Source organism: Purpureocillium takamizusanense, chromosome 6, assembly GCF_022605165.1.
Source record: "Purpureocillium takamizusanense chromosome 6, complete sequence".
NCBI lineage: Eukaryota > Fungi > Ascomycota > Sordariomycetes > Hypocreales > Ophiocordycipitaceae > Purpureocillium > Purpureocillium takamizusanense.
Genome location: NC_063073.1, coordinates 233,010 through 253,686, shown reverse-complemented (window position 1 = coordinate 253,686; position 20,677 = coordinate 233,010). Strand labels below are relative to the sequence as shown.

At 60.4% G+C, this 20,677-nt stretch overlaps 7 protein-coding genes across 10 annotated transcripts; 3 read left to right on the top strand and 4 right to left on the bottom strand.

The window, feature by feature from the left end:
• Positions 1–1,798: 1,798 nt before the first annotated feature.
• JDV02_006548 (uncharacterized protein) lies at positions 1,799–3,857 on the bottom strand. Of its 2 annotated transcripts, XM_047987955.1 has the most exons (3): positions 3,331–3,857; positions 2,362–3,195; positions 1,835–2,198 (listed from the first exon to the last, which is right to left on the bottom strand). In XM_047987955.1, exons 1-3 carry the CDS (start codon positions 3,566–3,568, stop codon positions 2,035–2,037), a joined length of 1,236 nt encoding a protein of 411 aa, XP_047843946.1. In that variant the 5' UTR covers positions 3,569–3,857; the 3' UTR covers positions 1,835–2,034. The 2 variants fall into 2 exon arrangements, with proteins under 2 accessions (XP_047843947.1, XP_047843946.1); XM_047987956.1 differs by having other exon boundaries at positions 1,799–2,198; positions 2,362–3,857.
• An 882-nt stretch (positions 3,858–4,739) lies between these two features.
• On the bottom strand, positions 4,740–6,405 carry JDV02_006547 (Pseudouridine 5'-phosphatase). The gene is made up of 2 exons (XM_047987954.1): positions 6,155–6,405; positions 4,740–6,041 (listed from the first exon to the last, which is right to left on the bottom strand). The coding sequence occupies exons 1-2, from the start codon at positions 6,169–6,171 to the stop codon at positions 5,216–5,218; spliced, it is 843 nt and encodes a 280-aa protein (XP_047843945.1). The 5' UTR covers positions 6,172–6,405; the 3' UTR covers positions 4,740–5,215.
• Positions 6,406–6,649: 244 nt separating this feature from the next.
• JDV02_006546 (uncharacterized protein) lies at positions 6,650–7,627 on the top strand (the record flags this gene model as incomplete). Its single annotated transcript, XM_047987953.1, has 2 exons — positions 6,650–6,742; positions 6,812–7,627. The coding sequence occupies 2 exons, from the start codon at positions 6,650–6,652 to the stop codon at positions 7,625–7,627; spliced, it is 909 nt and encodes a 302-aa protein (XP_047843944.1).
• A 72-nt stretch (positions 7,628–7,699) lies between these two features.
• On the bottom strand, positions 7,700–10,034 carry JDV02_006545 (uncharacterized protein; the record flags this gene model as incomplete). Its single annotated transcript, XM_047987952.1, has 3 exons — positions 7,700–8,237; positions 8,307–9,756; positions 9,854–10,034. 3 exons carry the CDS (start codon positions 10,032–10,034, stop codon positions 7,700–7,702), a joined length of 2,169 nt encoding a protein of 722 aa, XP_047843943.1.
• A 1,707-nt stretch (positions 10,035–11,741) lies between these two features.
• On the top strand, positions 11,742–13,762 carry asa1 (Astra associated protein 1 Asa1). Of its 2 annotated transcripts, XM_047987950.1 has the most exons (3): positions 11,742–11,996; positions 12,117–12,405; positions 12,495–13,762. In XM_047987950.1, exons 1-3 carry the CDS (start codon positions 11,776–11,778, stop codon positions 13,395–13,397), a joined length of 1,413 nt encoding a protein of 470 aa, XP_047843941.1. In that variant the 5' UTR covers positions 11,742–11,775; the 3' UTR covers positions 13,398–13,762. The 2 variants fall into 2 exon arrangements, with proteins under 2 accessions (XP_047843941.1, XP_047843942.1); XM_047987951.1 differs by having other exon boundaries at positions 11,742–12,405.
• Positions 13,660–16,200, bottom strand: ALD2_1 (mitochondrial aldehyde dehydrogenase). 2 transcript variants are annotated; one of them, XM_047987949.1, is made up of 4 exons: positions 15,904–16,200; positions 15,285–15,845; positions 15,030–15,229; positions 13,752–14,979 (listed from the first exon to the last, which is right to left on the bottom strand). In XM_047987949.1, coding segments are annotated over exons 1-4 (1,938 nt in total). In that variant the 5' UTR covers positions 15,906–16,200; the 3' UTR covers positions 13,752–13,804. The 2 variants fall into 2 exon arrangements, with proteins under 2 accessions (XP_047843939.1, XP_047843940.1); XM_047987948.1 differs by having other exon boundaries at positions 13,660–14,979; positions 15,285–16,200.
• An 851-nt stretch (positions 16,201–17,051) lies between these two features.
• JDV02_006542 (uncharacterized protein) lies at positions 17,052–20,482 on the top strand. The gene is made up of 6 exons (XM_047987947.1): positions 17,052–17,210; positions 17,408–17,967; positions 18,159–18,547; positions 18,610–18,721; positions 18,786–19,817; positions 19,884–20,482. The coding sequence occupies exons 3-6, from the start codon at positions 18,251–18,253 to the stop codon at positions 20,192–20,194; spliced, it is 1,752 nt and encodes a 583-aa protein (XP_047843938.1). The 5' UTR covers positions 17,052–17,210; positions 17,408–17,967; positions 18,159–18,250; the 3' UTR covers positions 20,195–20,482.
• The last annotated feature ends 195 nt before the right edge of the window (positions 20,483–20,677 follow it).

Here is a 20,677-nt window from a genome sequence, read left to right as displayed (position 1 = left end):
CTCTGGACCTTCCCCCCTCGCGCAAGACTGGAGGGGCGCTGCGTCCTGCGTTCGGCCCGGTCGACGACGTATTGTCGCTATAACGGACCGTGGCCTTGCGGCGTCACGTCCGCCGACGGACAGACATGTGCTTCGCCTTTCTCGCGCCCATTGGGCAGCTGCGAGAGATACTGTTGTCTGGCAATCTCATAGACGTCGCAAGTCACACACACACACACAGACACGCACACGCACACATGCAGCCGTCTTCCGTGGATGATGTCTTTGCGCCCCTGCCTGAGCAATACCAATGTACCCCTACACTTGCAGCGTCCGAGCAGATATGTACCTAGTATGTAGGTTGCGGGCTCCCAACAACAAAAGATCGTCGTCACCGGTCAACGCCCACCAGTTCAACGCGAGTCGTCCATCTGAGACACCTTGGCCGGCTGCGATAGATGTTTGGTCGCCCAGCAAGCCATGAGACAGATACTCCTTGAAGCTGAGGGGCTGTTGATGTCATCCGCTGCGCGCGCGAATCGCGCCCACCTGGAGAAGAAGAAAAAACCCTCGACTCGAGTATTGCGCGCACTATACGATCCCATGATACCTCAAGGTAATACTAACTACCCTTATACCTAGAACGGGGGGTCCAATCCTGCCGCTAGAACGCATATTCTTGCGTCGACCCGCGGACAAGAAAGGGTGCCCCAGCAGTATTATTTATTATTCATACAACTTCAGTAGTAGTAGTAGCATCAAGCGAGAAGATGGCGACGTACGTATCCCCAGACATCCCGGCGCATATATGGGGGGGGTTAATATTACCCTGACCTGGCTGCAGATGGCATCACGAGACTGACAAGACCCGCCCGCCGCCGCCTTGGCAGAACGGCGATCCAAGCTTTCGGCAGACGCCAAGCCAGGTGCCGGAATTCTCCAGTCGATACTGTACGGTAACTTAGCAGTTGCCTAGACGGCAGCCCCGTTGGATCGATAACTATCCAGCCTCTAACGACGACGACGCTCAGCGTGGGATGTGAGGGAGTCAAAGACACAGACATGCCCAAAATGGTCAGTCACTCTCCTCCAGCCGCCGGTGTGGGTTGTTGACTGGTCGGGCAGCGAGCAAACAAAACGATTCTTCTCTCCTCTCCCTCCCGCGCGCGCGGTCCGTCCCCACGCACGGCGCGGCATCCGCTCCTCGCCCTCGGCACATGAAACCGAACACGGAGTCTTCCGTCAATGGTGGATCCGAGACGCTCCTCCCTGCAGGGCGAGGCGAGGCACCGCCGGGCTGCCAGAGTGACCTGACCTGACCTGACATGACATGACATGACATGACCACGACGACCAGCGACCAGCGACGGGGGTTCCTTTCCCTGCCCGGGACTGGGTCTCACCACAATCAGGAGACGGTACCGGCAGCGACCGACGTCAGCCGAGACACCATCCATCATGACTATCTAGTTACACGAAGGAGAAGCGCGGTCGATGGCCCTACGCATTCACGCACTGGCTGATACAGATTCTCGGCCGAGGGATGTCAACTGCCGCCTTGTGTACAGTATAGTGTGTACCTCGGGGCTCTTGTCACTTTGGGCTCAGCTTCTCCGTACTATGAGGTAGGTAAGGTAGGTAGGCAGTAAGTTATTAATTTCATTGACGAAATGCAGCGATAGGCGCGCGCCCCAAGTACCTATACTAGTACCGACTGGCAAACTGCCGCGTCGCTGGCGGAGTTGATGGGAGAAGACTCCACGGCAGGGACCCACATAAGCTATTCTCTCACTCCAGGGCCGGCGACGACGACTTTTTTCAACGAAAGATGCGCGTGCAATTATAAATTATTACGCCAAGATATGAACAGTTTCGAAGCCTCCCCCGCCGCATATACAAGGTTGTGTTGTAGCACCCTGTACCAGCCTGCACACAAGGCCAGGGCCCAGAGCATCCAGTGGGTATTCAACTCACTCACTCGCTCGCTCACCCACTCACTCACTCACCCGCTCCCCTCACGCTTCATCAGTCTCGTAGACTCAGTCACTCACTCACTCACTGGTCAAACTCGCCGGCGTAGAGCATGTCGTCCCGGCGCCCGTTCACGACGTCCCACAGCGACCGCGCGTGCTCGTCGACGCTTCGCTTGTGAACCGCCGTCGAATTGCCCTCGGGCAGCGCCGCGAGCTCCTTGGCAGCAGTCTCCCGCTCCAGCTGGACTGCGAAAACAACGGCGATCGACGTCGCCCCTCGTTAGCCCCCTTTTCATCTTCTCGTATGTACATACAGCTCGCCCCCGTCCCTACAAAGGGAAAGAGGGGGGGGGGGGCATGCGGGAGCCTGTGAGACCCCGGGGATAGGAAAAGTGAAGCCGAAACTCACCGTGCAGGTAGACAGCCGTGCGCTTACCGCTGAAGAGGGCGTGCGGCACGTTGGTCACATTGTCCGAGTTGGCGTCGCCGATGGCGTACACGCCGGGGATGTTGGTCGCCAGCCCCTTGGACGCATCTGCGGCGAGCCGCCCGCCGTACAGCCAGACGCCGATGTCGGGGCCCAGGGTCGACGCCTGCTCCTCCTTGAAGCTCGACAGGAAGGCGTTGCGGCGGACCGGCTCCCCGTTATCGTTACCGTTACCGCCGACGAAGCGCACCTCGAACAGGTCGTGCTCCGGCGCCGTCGGCAGCGAGGGGTCCTCGTCGCCCGTCGTCCCGTTGGCGAGCCGCTCGAGCGACTCGATGGTGCGGTTCTCGACACGCACGCCGTGCAGCGCGAGGTACTCCTGCCACCGCGGGTTCTTGTCCTCGGTGGCGGCGCGCGCGGCGGGCGTGTCGGTGCCGTTGACAAAGGCCACGATGTCGCGGTTCAGCGTCAGGATTTCCCGCACCAGCCCGGGGACCGAGTCGAGCGGTGCGAGCAAGCCCAGGCCCTGGTCGGCGTGCTCGTGGCCGTCGCACCACGGGCACCAGTAGATGCCCTTGCCCCAGTTCTCGCGGATGCCCGGCGTCGCCGGCAGGAGGTCGCGCAGGCCCGTGGCGAGGACCACCTTTCGCGCCGTCACGACCGAGTCGTCCCGCCCCAGGTACCGGCCCGAGACCTTGAAGAAGGTGTTGTTGGCCTGCGGCTCGACCTTGGTCACGGTGCCGTTGGTCATGGAGACGGTCGAGTAGTGCGCGAGCTGTCCGCGCGCGGCCCAGCGGTAGTACGCGGGCGTTACTCCTTTGCCGCCGCTCCCAGTCATCGGTTAGCAAAGAAACATGGCCTCTCTCGGGGCTCACCAAAGGATCCATTGCTGTTGTTGTTGTCGTTGACACTAGCTTGGAAGCTTGGGAAAGGGGAGGGACAACGGCTCACCATCATAGCCTAGCACGTCGTGCATGTGGCGGGTCGGCCCGTTGCGGTACTCTCCGGAGTCGATGAGGAGGGCGCGGCGGCGGACCCGAGCCAGTCCGCTCAACGCAGCCAGGCCGGCAGGGCCGCCTCCGACGATGACGGCATCGTAGTCGACGCGGGTCTCGTCCGACACGGGCGCTGCCGTCGCGAGCAGCGACAAGCTCGACAGGGCGAGCGCAAGTGCGTTTCCGAACAACATTGCTGGACGATGGCGGCGGCACGGGCTGCTCCTAACGGGAGACGATTACACCCTTTCTTTTCTTTCGTTCCTTCTTTCTCCCCTCTCTTCTCTGCCCGACGTGGCGCGGGCTCGAGCTCGTCTTTTATAGTACTTATGCTCATCGCGGCATGTTTCATCGGGCCGCCAGACTAGAGATGTTCGCGGCTAGCGGGCCAAGAGGGAGGTGAACACATCAATTTCCGCCCTCTGCCTCCCTACCAATTCTTTTTGCTAACCTCATGCTACATATCTCGATTCTTGTACGTAGTATGAGCGACGCACGACCCGCCGCGCCGGAGCCCTGTCCGTGCCGCACATATTCGTTGAAGGATCCGTGCCCATCCCCCGTCCATGCTCGAAGACGTCATGGGGCCGCGTCAGACGCTACATGAGGCGGCATGGACAGACACCACGCCTCAGGACGGGCAGGAAAAAACCAAACCAGCTCGCCCGGCCCGCTGCCGAGGCGAGCGATGCTTCAACGATCCCGTCCGTCCGCCCGTCCGCCCCCCGTCCGGCGGTCGCGCCCGACAGGGATCGCCGGCCCTAAATCGACGAAAAGAAAGCACAACGTAGAGACTAGTTATGCAGCCGTACCGGCAGTTAGGTAAGTTTGGAACGGGCGTGAGGGAATACATCACGTCAGAACGGTCGTGGGTCGGCGGACCGAGGTCACATCGTGCCAAATCCACCGAGGCAGCACGCAGTTTGCTTACCTACAGAAATTCGAGCGAAGGCTCGGTGTCAGTCCTCTTTTTATTCTAACGGTAAGTGATGTTGTTGTTGTTGTTGTCCTGCGTCGTCTCCGCAAAGGAAGAGCGACGTCGACTTTGGAAAAGGCTAGTAAAGCATGCTGTGTCGCGTCAGATAGACGAGAAACGTGAAGCCGATCGTGATGACCCTTCGTTTCTGGGTTGGGCATCTCGCTTGCAGATGCAGTGGCTGGACTGCATGCAGCTGAATGCCGGGGGCTGAATCGCCACGGACGGTACCGACGGAGCCATACATACATGTATGCGCGCGAGATCAACAGTTGTGCTACCCAGACCATCAACGCCAATGCAGTGGCTCGTCGGCGACTTGCATCTGGCGCTCGCTGGCCACGAATGCCGCACAGGAGCAGCAAGGCGTTGGTAGAGTGCCATGTCTCGTCCCGTGGCTCCACCGGTTGAGCACAATTGTCGATGAGTAGCACGCAATTCGATTCCCAAGCCAGAGGGCTTTTCGCAATTGTACGAAGTACTTGCTTGTAATCTCCTATGCTGAGTATTCATCGTGACCCAGGACACTCCTGCCGCTTGCCCGTTGAAGCTTCCCACCCTGCTGGTCTGCGCGGGGTCTTCAATGTGGCTTATGAGTCCATGGCTTGTGAGTCTGCTGGCAGTGGTACTATTACGGTCGGCCGTTATTGCGAATGCGGTCTATATGTGCTCTTCCATGCGCCGCCCCTGTCCATCTCACCTTGCCCAAAAGGACGTTGGGGTCGGGCGGCAACGTCATACTACTGGTAGTGGTATCTGTCGCCTATGAAGTACTTTGTACGTCTACGTCTGCCACAAGGTAGCAATGCATGCAGAGTCGGCTGGTCATGTGTAAGACCTCTCGGCATGCAACACCACCCCGGCTTTATTGACCCGCCGGAGCCACCACGATGCCATACTTGTCGTACGGGAACGCCTCGAGCGTCTCCAAGTACTCGGCCCACCCGTCGCCCGGCTCGCCTACCTGATGCAGGTCCACGTCTCCGGCCTCGCCCGTGCGCCCGGCCAGTACCTCCTCCTCGCGACCCGCGACCTCTTTCTTGAGCATCGGATGCGGGCACCATATGACGCGCATGCCCGCGCGGCGGCCCGCCTCGACGCCCGGTACCGAGTCCTCGAAGACGAGGCACTCCTCGGGCGCGATGGGCCGTTCGCCGGCAGGCAGCGTATCATTGATGGTCTTAAGCGCGAGGAGGAAGATATCTGGCAGGGGCTTACCGCGGCCAGGCTGCAGGCGCGTGTCGTCGCCCAGCACGCGGCGCTCCTCGGGAAACACGGAGAAGAGATCACCGAGGTGGCTCGTCTTGATGCGAAAGTTGCCCTCGTGCGAGCTGGTGGCGAGGGCCAGGTGTACTTTTCCAGCCCCAGCGCCGTCACCCTTGCCCGTAGTATTGAGGTCCGCGAGCAGCTGGGGGACTCCCGGCAGAGGCTTTGTCGTCGGGAACAGCTTCTGCTGAAGCACGCTCAGCTCGGCGATGTACTCCTCATGGGTGAGGGGCAGCTGGGCCCAGTCCTGGAAGATCTTGTTGGCAGCCGGGCCGGGCCGGCCCTGCAGGCGAGCCTTAATGGACCAGGGCATTGGGCCCTTGCCGTACTTTTCGAGCACCAGGTTGACGCACAGGGTGTAGAGGTCCTCAGTGTCGATGAGCAGGCCGTCCATGTCGAAGAGGCAGGCCCGAATGGGCGGGAAGCTGTGAGTTGCATCGTTAGCGAGGGCAGGCCCAGGGCCAGACGGGGCGAAGCATGGCATGGCTTCACTCCAGCCAGGGGTCGGGGCCTCGAGACGTCGCAGCCGGCTACATACTCGGTTCGCGGGGCCATCTCGAGCGAGGTACCAGTTGAGTTTGACTGATGGTAGGAGGAGACTTGTGTGCAAGGGCTGGTTGATTGGTGGCGGTGGCGCCTGCTTGAGCGTCCTGCTAGGAGGGAATGGCAGAGCGTGTTCTTTTAACGAGGTTTCCAAATCAAGCCGAATGCGGCGGACCGGCGGTGCGAATGAGGGCCAAACCGAGCGATGCGGGCAAGACGCCTCGGTGAATGAGTCAAAAGGAATGCAGGGCAGTGATGAGGTGTCGGTCGCAGCCATGGAGGGGCAGGATGCGCTGCAATTGAATTGAACGGCCAGCCCCACCACAAAGGACCTGCTGGAGCCCCGCCCCCCACTCTAGCATCCGCAATGGCCAGGCACAAGGAACCGTCGTCCACTGAAGGAGGCATTGGAACATCCGCCACCCACCATCATCTTCCGCCACGAACCGCCCAACCTCGATCCATCGGAACTCACCGGCGGTCGCTCAACATGGGGTCCTCAGCCGCCGACGGCACCAAGCTGCCCACGGCCCAAGACGCGGCCGAGGCAGAGACGAGCAGATTCACCCCCGAGGAAGAAGCGGTGCGATATTCCCCCGTTCCTCGATCCCGCATGCATATCCTCGTCCCCGAACTGACTGAGCGTCCGCAGGCGTTGCTCAAAGAGTCTCGCGATATCAAGGCCGACGCCAACGCCCTCTTCACGTCTCAAGACTATCACAATGCCCTCTCCAGATATGATGATGCCATAGCTACTTGCCCCAAGTACCTGCACTACGAACGCGCCGTGCTGCAGAGCAACATAGCTGCCTGCCACCTCAAGTTGGACGAGTGGAAGGGCGCCATCAAAGTTGCCACGGCCGCTTTGGATAGTCTCACCGAGTTTGAGAAACAAGACCCGGAGCTCTCACCTGCGAAGACTGAGGAAGGCTCAGATTCGAGGGAGAAGAATGAAACAGCCAGCGACACCCCAGCGCCTACGCAAACCAAGACAAACGATGCTAGCGAAGACGCCGAGGAAGAAATCATCAGCTCCGGCGCTTTGAAATCAGCGCCCGCACCTCCGAGCCCCCGACCCGACTCCGTGTCCAGCCTTGAGCAGAAGAAAGCCGATGTCCTCCGCATTCGCACCAAGGCGCTCCTACGCCGTGCTCGCGCCCGCTCCGAAGCAGGCGGGTGGCAGAACCTCGCCGGCGCCGAAGAGGACTATCGCACGCTCTCCGGCATGCCCGGTCTGGGCCCTGCTGACTTGCGCACCGTTCGCGCGCAGCTCGCGGCCCTGCCCCCGAGAACAAAGGCCGCTCAAGAGGCCGAGATGGCCGAGATGTGGGGGAAGCTTCGCAACTTGGGCGACGGGATCCTCAAGCCCTTTGGTCTGAGCACCAACAACTTTCAGATGGTCAAGGATGAGAATACTGGGGGTTACAGTCTCAATTTCTCGCAAGGCGGAGGCTCATCATCGTCATGATCTTCATCATAGCCAAGGACATACGGGCGTTCCATACCATACACGAACCCTAGACGGCATCGCTCCGAGGTTTCAAGTGCCCGTCGCTCGATACCAGGTCTTGTATGGCCGTTGAGGATGATCGATCCGGGCAGAGCTCAGCGGGTTCGCCGTGTGAGCGGTTTTGTCTTTTAGGCCGCGAATACTCGGCTTCTGCCACCGTGCTGCGTGTGTTGCCGCCTCAACTCGGCCGCTGTACACACCGGTGCCTCCGGCTCCGGTAATGGTATCCGCAGATGGCCATCTCCAGGCATGCTTCAGCCTCTGCTCGACCTCCCGAATGTATCCAAGGCCCCGGTTTGGGATGGACCCGAGTATGGACAGGGCCTCCAACTGCTCGGTCCTGTCTACCAGCGCCATGGACGCAACGACAATGGCCTGCATGACCATGGGAATCACCTTGCGCTCCCTGTTGCTAGCAACGATGCCTAGCACTTGGCGTGCGTGGTGCCGCTGGAGAGCTATCATCTCCCTGACCAGGGACGGAGGCTCCAGGGGCTTCATTTGTGTCAAGATACATTGCGCCGTGTGGTAGAAGAGCCGGCCCAGAGTCGCAGCATCTCGTGTCAACCTAGGAGCTCACGTCAGTGAACAGACTGTACCCATGCCAACGTTCATACAGCAGCAAGCATCTACTCACCAGAATCTTGGAAACGATGACTCTTGCTTTGCCGCTCCCAGGGGGAGATAGGCAACCGGCTGCATCGACCACGGGCACAAGTCGTTCCAGCTGTCGCAAAGGCGCTTCAGGTCTTGCCATACCGCCAGCTCGCTTCTCAGCCTGGCCTGCTGATCGTGAGGGTCCGTGTCGATGTATAGCGAGCTCGTGGCGCGAAAGTTGACCACCTTGGCCACGACGTAGAGCGCTCTGTGCATCCACAGCTCCTGTCGCGCTTCCACATCGTCGTCGCTGCCGTCGGCCATTGTCCACTTGGACCCGAGCCCCCATTCATCGGGATCCCAGGTCAGCACCCACTTGTACTCGAGGCACTGCAGCACTTCCATGCCCACGCTCAGCCAAAAGCACGCCGCGCCCGCGCCCACGCCCTCTTCGTCCTTACCCTTGCCGCCCCGGCTCCGGGAATCCCATTCGAGGTTGCGGATGAGGAGCCGCGCGCCCGCGCCGTGGCTCAGGTGCTGGCCGGCCATGACCTCGTAGACGTGCAGCACGAGGGACGTGACGGCGCACTCGGCGACGTCGCAGTCGCGGTTCTGGAACAGGCGCACCAGCATCATGGTGGCGGCGTTGTAGTACCACGCGGCCGTGTCGCCGAGCTCCGGGCTCGCAAAAGAAAGGTGCATGGCACCGCAGGCGAGCAGCGCGTTGAGCAGCGCGGGCGACTCGAGCGCGCGGTACGGCACCACCTGGCTGAAGTGCTCGTGCTCGCCCAGCGAGTCCATCCACGTGCCGACGCCGTCCACAAAGGCCTTCATGTACTCGAGCTCCATCTCCGTGGCCAGGAAGTCGCGCGCCGTGTGCGCCAGCAGGCCGCCGCCGCCGCCGCCACCACTGTCGTCTGCGCACGAGGGATCCTCCAGTTGGCTGTCGACGGGCGTGCCGCTGTATGGCGTCTGGCTGGTGGCCGCCGATGACCCGGCGCTTGAGCTCCCGGCAGGTATGCAGTTGTATCGCGCCGTCTTACTCTGCGCGAAAGCTCCCGTGTCTAGGCAGATTACTAGCTCGCTCCCCGGGCATCGATCATGGCCGCTTCTGGGCGAGGCATGGAGAAGTGACTCCTCTCCCATACCACCAAGCTGTATGTCGCTACCGCCGCCGGTGGTCCATAGGTAATCCATGACTCTCGCAACTCTCGCCCGATGGCAAGTCTTTACTCTTGACTGCTCAGAGTTTCCGGCGGTGGATCTGACACGGCATGTCGGGAGTGCTTGCGGGCTGTCGTTGTGTCCATGGAGAGAGCTGCAAGTTGAGACTGAGCGCACGAGGGCCTCGCCTTCGTTATCCCGCAACCTCGCATAAGGCCGTGTCTCCCCCCTCGCAGCGCCAGCACCAACGCGGTTCGCAGCCGTATACCGCTTCAAGCCCCCTTTATACTCGGAAGCTATATGCAGCGACTCGTCCAGGAAGCTGACTAGCAGAGTGTCTCCGTCATCAGCACAGCCAAATCAGAATAGACACTTGACATGGCCCGATGCACACACACACGCAAGAAAATGGCAGCAACGTACCTGACCACTCGCTCGACCGCGGAAGCCTCGCCGGCACGTGCACCACGATGTCGAGGAAGTTGACCTTGAGCCCCCAGCGGCAGTTTGCGCAGCTGGGCGCGGCCTCGTCGCACTTGAGGTGCCGCTCGCGGCAGGTCAGGCACCCGGTCCGCACGCGCTTGCCCTTTGCTACGTTTGTCATGACGTTGCCAGTCCCCAGTCCAGGTGTTTTTGGTTTCGGAACGGATGCCCGCTCTCTTCCCTGCCTTCTCTCTCTCTCTCTCTCTCTTCTCTCACCCTTCTCAACGGTAAAGAGCCCCCGATCGGTTCTTTCGAAGGCCGTGACGGAAACGAAGCGAGACGGACAGACGAAAAACGCCGACACAAGATGGCTGCTGTGATCCGTTGGGGGGAGAGCGTAGCCGGCCGACGGGAGGGGTTCAAGTAGCACTTTTACACAGGGCCATATCATCAAGTACATTTTGGAGAAGACGATGACCGAGACTTTGTCTGGCCTCTCTCTCTTTCTCTCTCTCACGGCGAACCCTGTTTTCGGGGAAGAGAGGACCGCCAGAGAGCCGCGCATGCCCCCCCCCCCCTCCATGACTCTCTGTGTCCACCCGTCCTCTAGCATAAGCGAGCCCCTTCGCCTCGGCAGTCACCCGCTTCATCGCTCGCAGCGAATACCGGGCTCCATGATATCAGCTACTAGCACGGTTCATTTGCCTGCTGCCCCCTCAGGTGAGACACAGCGAGGTCTCTCTCTCACACAATGGCCGCGGCCGACCGGCTGCAAAGGGTCAAAGAGGAGGCGCGCCGCCAAATATCTCGCTGCCACGTATTGCTTCCGCTCGCTCAGTCTGGTGTCACGGATCTGGCGGTGAGAACAAGATAGAGTGAGAGAGGGGGAGAGAGAGAGTTGCGCACACGTGGTTGAAGGAGGGCCGATTCTAGTAAATGAGTCTCACCAACCAGGGCCGGTCGGTCGGGCCGGGGGAAGCACTCGCTCGCTCTCATCCTCTGATATGAGGCTCCCTGCGGCGCTCGTTGTCGTTCCCTGCTGTCCCTGTCACCAAAGTCCCGCCATGGTGGTAAACGCAAAGGAGGCGACATGACAAACCAGATGGAACGGGTTCAACGCACAGCAGCAGCGTCGCCACAACGCCCATGACCAATGGCCTACCATAGCCCTCATGCCTCTTCATCGGAGTCGTTACAGAAACTAATCCCTCCCTAGGCTGTTGCACAATCAAGCCACATGTGTCGAGTGTCGAGTCGACCTTGATCTACCCGGCTCTTTGGAAGACGCACCCCGCGCGCGGGCAGCCGAGGCTGTGGATCGTGACATCTGAGACGTGGCAGCCGGACGAGACTGCCATTGGCCCTACGCTCGCTTCATGGCCGAGATGCGGCAGCGCCCGTGATGTTTGCGAGTTGCGTGCGTCAAGGTACGTAGTAACTAGTTAGGGGTTTGTTTGCTCATTAACTTGGCTGGGCATGACAACCCAACGACTCATCGTCGCCAGTCTCACTCACTCATTCTCGACGGCTCGCCACTCAAGCGTAAAGACACAATGACTATGAGAAATTCACGGCGCAGTTACATCATTGTGAACTACATGGACTTGATATCTCGAGGCGAGGCAACAGATGTAGTCAGTAGTACTGGGATGTGTTGAGCACCGTCCACGTGACTCCCCAAACGACAACTCCAAAGGCGTACGTACCAAGTCGCAACTGCTCCACCAAAAAAGAGGCATCTCCAACCTCCACCAACGGACCGCCATCCCTCCCCCCGTCGCGCACGCCACGAATCGTCCTTGGCGTCTCGCAACCATGACCAGCCCGTGAAACGCTCTCACCCTCTCGCTCCTCCCTCCCTTCCCGCCAACGAAGATCCCTCCCGGGGGCCACTGCCACCCCCCCCCTCCCCGCCGCGGGCCATGGCCGACGCACCGCCATCGCCCAAGGCCATCCTCCGCGGCCACAAGGCCCAGATCCACGCCGCCGCCTTCCTCAGGGATAATGAGCGCCTCGCGACCGGCGACGCCGAGGGCCATGTCGTCATCTGGGACCTGTCCATCATGCGGCCTGCCGCGTCCTGGCGCGCCCACGAGAACGCCATCCTGGGGCTCGAGGGCTGGGGACGGGGCAAGTTGATCACGTACGTACGATCCCCCGCCGAGGTCGACCGGCCGGGGCCTTGTGGAGCTACACGGCCTCTGCGCAAGTCACCCGGATGAGTGTATCACGGCTGACTCTTCAAAACACAATGTGGGAAAAGACACGGACGGGACCACAAGCTCATCGTGTGGAAACTCGCGGCCGAGGATGAAGCCGCCCTCGGCAAGGCCCTGCCCGTCGAGAGCGTCCCCACGCCGCGCCCGAACCCCTGGATGTTGCACCTCATCGAGGTCAACACGCTCAACTTTTGCTCCTTCGCCGCGTGTGCGAGCCACGAGGGCACAGCCAGCTCTTCTCCTGCTTCTCCTCCTCCTCCTCCTCCCCGTGACCTCGGCGCCTCGCCGTCCGACATCCTCATCGCCGTGCCCAACACGCTCCTGTCCGAGGCCGTACGTGTGCCACGCCACCTTATCCCACACCAGCATAGATAGTCATGATGATTCTGACTGACCGCCTCTTCGTCTCCCCCCGCCCTTAGATTGACATCTTCGCGCTACCCGGCCAGACGCGCGTGCACACCGTCAAGCCCGGCGCCCAGAACGGCATGGCCATGTGCCTGCGGCTGCTCCACCTCGGCGGGCGCCTCACCCTCCTCGCCGCCTTCGAGAACGGGTTCGCCTCTGTGCACCGGCTGGACGCCGCCTCGGGCGCGTGGTATACCACGTACCGCTCGCAGGCGCACTCGCAGCCCGTCCTGGCCCTCGACCTGCACCCCAGCCTCGACTTCTTCCTCACCTCGTCCGCCGATGCCGTCATCGCAAAGCATCCCATCCCCACCAGCCAGCAACCCCTCACAGAGGCCCCCGTAGACGATTCCGACGCGGATGAGGAAATCGTCCGCGACACAGAAGCCGCGCCGTCCCTCCTCTCCAAGGCGTTCAACGCCAACCCCTCGCAGCCTCCTCGGGCAACACCGCAAAAGGTGCAGCCGTGGGCTCACCCGCTCAAGACGGTCAACACCAGGCACGCGGGCCAGCAGAGCCTACGGATCCGCTCCGACGGCAAGATCTTCGCGACGGCCGGCTGGGATGCCAACGTGCGCGTCTACTCGTGCAAGACCCTCAGGGAGCTCGCCGTGCTGCAGTGGCACAAGGTGGGCGCCTACGCCGTCGCCTTTGCCGACGTCGGACAAGAGCATGCCGAGCGACCGCCTCCGACCGAGGCCACCGCTCAGCAGCACGCTATAGCTTCGTCAACGACGACGACGACGACGACTACGACGACGGACACTGTCGCCGCAAGCACCAGCAGGAGCAGCAGTAGTGGAGCTGGGAGCGCGCTCCTTGGCGTCAAGGAACGTCGCATCAGGCAAGCCCGAGAGGCGCACTGGATCGCTGCCGGCGCCAAGGATGGGAAAGTCAGCCTTTGGGATGTGTACTGACCAGCGGGTAAATGCATGGTCATCATCATTTTACCCTCCCGACATTTCGTGGCTTCAGACCAAAGAGTCCGAGATAAGGCCAGGCCTTTGGTGCAAAGCCAGTCTTACACACCATACCCTTGGCTTGCAAGATAGGCCCTTGCCAGGTATGGTAGCGGAGCCCAGGCTGTCAGCACTGAGATGCTCCTGACAATGGTTTGAGCAACGAAGATTTGCAAGTCTCACGCATTCACCCGCCAAGGGTCGCGCACGAGCAATAAATGCCCTCATATTAGTGCCTGCGCGTTGGCAGCGACATCAACGGGTGTTACTACAACCATGCTTCACTGCAGGTACAATCTCTGTTTTTCATACCCTTCAGCCAGCATTTATGACAGTATCAAGCCACCGCGCACGGTGGTGCGCGCTCAGATCCGGTTTCCCATGTTGACATGTACCGCCTTGATCTGGCTATAGGCCTCCAGGCCAGCCTCACCCAATTCTCTGCCAACGCCGCTCTGCTTGACACCCCCAAATGGCACACGAGGGTCGCTGTCCTGGGTGCTGTTGATCCAGACCATGCCGGCCTCGATTTCTGCAGCAACTCGATGGGCGCGCTCGAGATTGGTGGTGAAGACGGCGGCACCGAGGCCATAGGTGGAGTCGTTGGCTCGACCGACGGCCTCCGCCTCGTCGCTGAACCGGCTGATGACGACGACCGGGCCGAAGATTTCCTCCTGGAAGATGCGCATTTCGCTCTTGACCTCGGTGAAGATGGTGGGCTCGACGAAGAAGCCCTTGGAGTTGATGTCAAACGGCTTACCGCCGGACACCAGCTTGGCGCCCTCAGACTTGCCCACCTCAATGTAGTCCAGCACGCGCTGGTACTGCGCCTTAGATACCTGCGGTCCCTGGTATGTCTCCGGGCTCCACTGGTCGCCGACCCGGCTGACCGTCTTGGTGGTCTGCGTGAACTGCTCGACGAATTTGTCATAGATGCTGTCCTGGACCAGAATGCGCGAGGTGGCCGTGCAAATTTGACCTTGGTTCGACATGATACCCATGTGAGACCACTTGACGGCCTGCTCCAGGTCACAGTCGTCAAAGACGAGCAGGGGCGATTTGCCGCCTGTTTCCAGAGTGATATTCTTAAGCGTAGCGGAGGCCATCTTCATGATGCTCCTGGCCGTCGCGGTAGAGCCCGTGAAGGCTATCTTGTCTACCTTGGGGTGCTCGACCAAGGCAGATCCAGCTTCCTTGCCGTATCCGTTGATGATGTTGACGACGCCGGGGGGGAAACCGACCTCCTTGATGAGCGATGCCAAGAACAAGATGCTCAGAGGGGTTTGCTCTGCAGCCTTGATCACGATCGTGTTGCCACAGGCCAGCGCCGGACCGAGCTTCCAAGCGGCCATGGAGAGGGGGTAGTTCCACGGAATAATCTGGCCGACAACGCCGATGGGTTGTCGCAGGGTGTAGGCGAACTTTTGATGCGTGGTCGAGATGGTTTGCCCGAAAACCTTGTCAGCCCAGCCCGCATAGTAGCGAAAGGTGGTGATGGATTCCTCGAGGTCGCCCCCGAGAGCCTCGGCATAGGGCTTGCCTAGGTGAAGCGTAAGCAGATGAGCTACGGTAGCTGCAGGAGTTACTTGCCATTGTCCCAGGCGTCAATGGTGGCCAGAGTCTCCTTGTTGACCTCGATGGCATCGGCCAGCTTGTTCATGAGGTGGCCGCGATCCGAGGGCGCCAGCTGCTTCCAAGAAGGGTCTCGCAGGGCCTTGTGAGCGGCTTGAACGGCGGCGTCGACATCTTCGGCACCCGCGGCCTGGACGGTGGCGATGTCCTTTTCCGTGCTATCGCCAATCCTGTCAGCGAAACGGTGAGCTCAACGAGAGGCCAGATACATACGCAGGGTCGATTGAGGTGATTGTCTGACCGGAAGTGGCCTTGACGAATTCGTTGTTGATGAAGATGCCCGTGGGCTGCGTGTACCTGACGCCGTTGGGCGCCTGGAGGTCGACGGGCTCACTGGCGGAGCGGGTGGCCATGGTGGCAAATGGGAGTCGGCGGGGTCGTGTCGGTGATGTTGATGATGAAGGAAACTTCAAGAGCCTCCGCAGCGAGTAGTAGAAGCCTGTGTTATCTGGAATCGTCGTGAGCTGGCGGCGGGGTTGCCGACGCGGGGAAGCTGGGAATTGAGTGGAGGTAGCCGAAGGTCGCTGGTTCGAGATGGAGCCCGCGGGCCGCGATGGCAGGAGCGACTCGGCACGACGGCTGCCATCCGAGGTGAGCTGCGCGGGCGCGGCTGCCCCTCCTGGACTCGCCTCTATTGGCGGAGAGGAAGACCACGTTGCGATTGCCGCCCTCGAAGCTACTGTGCGACCTGGGAGCGCTCTGGCAATGACGATGCGCCGTTGCAGGCGGGCGACGCGCTGCAAAGGCATCGCGAAGAGAGCCTGCGCCGAACGCGTCTGCCCGATAACTAGTCAATGGCCGTGCACGACAGACGGGTGCGACGCGACGTCATATCCTTGAGCCGGCAATGCAATGCAGGTGAGCCCCGGCAAGACGCGGGCAACTGATGGATGGCACCGCAAACTAACAGTCTACCGTCCCAGGCCAGATTCAGCGGCCGGCGCTTTTACGATGATCCGGACAAATATCGTCTTCGTTCCGGCGTCGGCCACATATCGGACGCGGCGCCTGGAGAGCTGGACGTCTCGCTGGTGCGGCGCCAGACGACGCCTCCGGGTATCCAGTTGTGCCGGCGGCTACCCGGACCCAGACCACGGGGACCCGCCTGTCATGGATGACCCAACCATTGGATGCAGGTGATGAGCTCCTGTCCCTATCTTCAATCTGCTGACACGCAGATGCACGTCGGGGTCACGGTCGTTGACTGCCCATGGGTTGGGGGTGCATGGAGGTCTGTCAAGACCACTACTACTTGGTACGAGATGTCGCAAACGACAGTTGCCGTGGCCCCGAATACCGTGCCGGCTGTCGCTGCGATGCAGCTGGTTTGGCCCAAAACAGCAGGATGAGGGCGAAGGTCGTCAACGGGTCCTTTGAGAGTCCGCCAGCCCGCACTCACCCCCCGATAACCCCGGGCTCTTGTCAGCCACGAGGGTTTTTGACGTTGTCCAGGGAGACGAGTGCGCAGACGCAAGCGGTCGGTCAGACGCTGACTTAGACTTTCACTCGGTCGACGTCACGAACCAACAAACAAACGCAAGTGCCAGGATACAAGAAAGCGCAGCTTTGTGCGAGGCTTTGATTCCACCCCGTCGCCACCACAGGGGTTCGAGGATACGCGCGGCTGGCAGAATCGCAACATGGGCGTGGCACTACGTACGTGCTTGTAAGCTTCGAGAACATCGTCGTCCAAGGCATTCTTGTCAGGGTCGTCGTGCACTTTGTTGGCGTCGTCTCGCATGCACGGCTGCGCATCATGGCATTTTAAGTCCGCAAATGCCGGCCACCACCGGAAGTTACTGGGCCAATTTCATTTCACTCGGAGGCCTTGCTAGTCCGGAGATATCCGAATGGGACCGTAGCGCCGTTTCGCCGGCAGGGCAGCGCCTCGCATCTCACCCATCCCTCCATCCACATGAGTCACTTTGCATCTGCCTTTCAGGCGGCCAATTGTCGTTGGGATCCGCGCGGGCGTCATGCCGTGCGTGCGTGCGTGCGTGCGTGCTTGCTCACTCACCAGGTTACACACAGCGCGCTGCCAGCTACCATCGCATACGAAGGTGGTCTAGTCGCCTTGGTGGTTGGCGTTATGCTTGGCTCGTTATGCCCCCTTTTGGCGTCGCGTCTTCACACGTCATGGTGAGTGAAGTCGATCCCGTCGATTGATGGCCAAAAGTCATTCGACACGGTTGAAGTTCCGCCGTCATGTGGTCATGTTGCTGCGCTCGGGTGAGTGGCTTCACATTGCTGATGAATCGAATCAACAACGTCAGTGCCAAACTCCGCAGTCGACAATCGACGCAGCTGCCAGAACTGCTGGCTCATCAGCGTGGTAGTGACCGACCGCACAGAGGCGTTGACACACGCAAGGGGAGGGGAGGCCTGAGAAAAGTCTCCGAGTTGGTCCTTTGCGGCGCAACCATGGGTGCGAGGAGCGACTTTGTTCGGACCAGGACCCGCCCCGCCGCCGCGACGGATGCGCCAGCGGATTCCTCGAGACCGGCTTTCGCTCATCTTCGGACACCCAGGGCTCCACGTGTTGCGGAGCTTGTTTCTTAGCTGCGGCACCTTGTCAGAGCCGCCTGCTTACTGGGGACACTTGCGGCGCTCGACGCCGTCAGCCCTGCGGACTTGCCATGTCTCCAGCCTTGTCGCCGGCAGGCTTGCATGCGACCCCCGTTCCATTCGTGATGGCTCAGACTGATGTGCGCCGCCGCACCGACTCATCGTCGGACCCGCAAGGGATGGCAACTCGCGGTGCACCCTTGTAGTAGTAGTGGGAGCTGCCTTACACTGAGGCCCCGGGGAAGGAGGCTAGCAAAGTCCGCGCGGCGTGCCCTGGGTTCTGGCTCTGGCTCTGTCTCTGGTCCGTCTGCTTGCGATCTGCCCTGATTTGGTAGGTATCCGCAGTGTTTGCATGTCAGCATGTTAGCTGATGAGGAAATTTCACCATCGGGACGCCGTCCCGGATCTGTGTCAGATCCGCGCTCCGTTCACGATCAATACATATAGGCCTCTCCCCCTCGCTGCTTGGTGTTGATGTTGAGCTATCACAACCCACGACTAACAACACAGTCTGAGCTCCAGCGGCCCTGATAGATGCACGAGGCATCAACCCAGCAGCCAACATCAACAACGCCAACATTGCCGCCATAGAGTACCCACACAAAATAACAGCCATGGCCGCAACAACAACATCGGGCCTCGGCGTCCCCAGAGATACGGATCGGCCCGTGTCCTCGGCCGCCTCCACCTTGGCCGGCGAGCGCACGTCCGTCGACGAGAAGCCAGCGGACGGTAACAATGTCACCGCCGGAGCGAACAGCGAGAAGCTCGACAGCGAGAGCCTCAAGAAGGGAGAGCAGGATCAGGGCGTCTCTGATGAGCTCTCCGAAGACGAGTACCCCAAGGGTGTCAAGCTGGCGTTCATCGTCGTCGCCCTCGTCCTGAGCATTTTCCTTCTTTCCCTGGACATGGTACGTTACACAGCATTCAACCGTCGGCGCTGAAAGAGCCATCACAGCTAACAACGTGCCAGACCATCGTTGCCACGGCTATTCCCAAAATCACCGACGAGTTCAAGGGTCTTGACAAGGTCGGCTGGTACGGCGCCGCCTTCTTCATGACGGTCGGCGCTTTTCAGTCCACATGTAAGCTCCACCACTTCCCTCTCGCACTCGACACCGTTCAAACGAATGCTAACTCCCATTGTAGGGGGCAAGGTGTACAAATACTTCCCTCTGAAGACGTCCTTTCTCATCGCCATCTTCATCTTCGAGCTCGGCTCCGTCATCTGCGGTGCCGCCCCCAACGCCGAAGCCCTCATCACGGGCCGAGCCATCGCCGGCGTCGGCGCTGCGGGCCTCGGAGCCGGCGCCTATACCATCATCGCCTTCTCCGCTCCGCCCAAGAAACGCCCCGCCTTTACCGGCATTCTCGGCGCCTCGTACGGCATCGCCAGTGTCATAGGGCCGCTCCTCGGCGGCGCCTTCACCGACAACGTCTCGTGGCGGTGGTGCTTCTACATCAACCTGCCCATCGGAGCCGTCTCGGCCGTCGTCATCTTCTTCTTCTTCCAGACGCCCCGCAACGCCGTCCCTGAGGAGGCTCCTCTTCTTGAGAAGTTCCTCCAGATGGACCCCCTCGGCGTCGTTCTCGTCATGGGCGCCACCGTCTCCTACATCCTGGCCGTCCAGTACGGCGGCATCGCGTACGCCTGGAACTCTTCCGTCGTCGTCGGTCTCCTCGTCGGCTTCGTCGCCATCATCGCCGCCTGGGTCGGCCTCCAATGGTACCAGGGCGAGCGCTCGATGGTGCCCCCGCGCCTGGCCAAGGACCGCACCAACATGGTCATGAATGCCTTTTCCTTCCTCCTCGCCGGTGGCTTCTTTGCCGCCATCTACTACATCCCCATCTATTTCCAGTCTGTCCACGGTACCAGCCCAATAGCTAGCGGTGTCCGCAACCTGCCTTTCATCATCGCCGTTACATTCGGCACCGTCGGCAGCGGCGCCTTCGTTACCTCCACTGGCCTCTACCAGCCCATGCTCCTCGGCGGCGGCGTCCTGGCCACCATTGGAGCCGGGCTCCTGTACCTCCTGAACGTCGACACTTCTACGGGCAAGTGGATCGGCTACCAGATCGTCGCGGGCGCTGGCTGGGGCATGGCGTTCCAGATTCCCATGATCGCCGTGCAGGGCTCGACGACGCCCAAGGACCTTGCCTCGAGCACGGGCATGCTTTTGTGTGAGTAGTCCCAAGTCCCACTATCACCCAACCATGGTTGAAGCATATGCTAACTGTCCTCTCCAGTCTTCCAGTGCATTGGCGGGGCTTTCTTCGTGTCCGGCGCGCAGTCTGCTTTCATCAACCAAATGGTTCCAGCTGTGCTTCGCAATGCCCCCACAGTCGACATGGGCAAGCTCGTCCTCACGGGTGCCACCGAGATCCGAAAGGCGTTCCCCGTCGAGCAGCAGCCCATCATCATCGACGGCTACATGACGGGCCTCAAGGTCGTCTTTGCCATTTGCATTGCCTGCACTGGCATCGCGACCATGGTCGGCCTGGGTACCAGGTGGAAGAAGCTCAAGCAGGATTCCGGCGCCGCCGTCGGCATGGCTTGAGGGAAGTCTTCCCTGGATGATTCACGACGCGACACAGTAATAATATCGACCAGCGGTGCTTGTCGGCGAATGGGTGTTTGCACATAATAGACCAGTTACATTAAGGAGCGGGTTTAGAATGATTTCGGAGCGTGTTTAGATTGGACAACCGATTATTGGGGTTGCATGAAGTTGGTGGTGATACTCAGCCACTTAGTTATATGTGGCCTACCTAGAGAACATTGAGCTATCTTCTCTCCATGACGTTTACATCGTCTCCAATTTGTGACTCTATGGCTTTTGTTTTTACGTTGAAGCGTCTGTTGTGTCCTTGTTGTATATCGTCGTTGCCCGATCTCTTTAATACTTCGTCTTTGCTAGGTTTCGCTTCATGGCGGGCCTCGACCCGCCAGATCGCCGTAACTCTACCATCTATTAAAACCACCCCCTTTAAGAAAACATGCACAGTAAATGCCAGCATGGTATCCCATATCTATAGGACTC

Coding starts and splice junctions, on each gene's coding strand:
- JDV02_006542 (XM_047987947.1), top strand. CDS start 18,251: ATGGCCGCAACAACAACATCGGGCCTCGGCGTCCCCAGAGATACGGAT. Junction 18,722..18,785: donor CGGCGCTTTTCAGTCCACAT/GTAAGCTCCACC, acceptor CTCCCATTGTAG/GGGGCAAGGTGTACAAATAC. Junction 19,818..19,883: donor GAGCACGGGCATGCTTTTGT/GTGAGTAGTCCC, acceptor TGTCCTCTCCAG/TCTTCCAGTGCATTGGCGGG.
- asa1 (XM_047987950.1), top strand. CDS start 11,776: ATGGCCGACGCACCGCCATCGCCCAAGGCCATCCTCCGCGGCCACAAG. Junction 11,997..12,116: donor GGACGGGGCAAGTTGATCAC/GTACGTACGATC, acceptor ATGTGGGAAAAG/ACACGGACGGGACCACAAGC. Junction 12,406..12,494: donor ACACGCTCCTGTCCGAGGCC/GTACGTGTGCCA, acceptor CCCCGCCCTTAG/ATTGACATCTTCGCGCTACC.
- JDV02_006548 (XM_047987955.1), bottom strand. CDS start 3,568: ATGTTGTTCGGAAACGCACTTGCGCTCGCCCTGTCGAGCTTGTCGCTG. Junction 3,196..3,330: donor CGACGTGCTAGGCTATGATG/GTGAGCCGTTGT, acceptor GCGGCGGCAAAG/GAGTAACGCCCGCGTACTAC. Junction 2,199..2,361: donor CACGGCTGTCTACCTGCACG/GTGAGTTTCGGC, acceptor TTGTTTTCGCAG/TCCAGCTGGAGCGGGAGACT.
- ALD2_1 (XM_047987949.1), bottom strand. Junction 15,230..15,284: donor ATCACCTCAATCGACCCTGC/GTATGTATCTGG, acceptor GATTGGCGATAG/CACGGAAAAGGACATCGCCA. Junction 14,980..15,029: donor CATTGACGCCTGGGACAATG/GCAAGTAACTCC, acceptor CGCTTCACCTAG/GCAAGCCCTATGCCGAGGCT.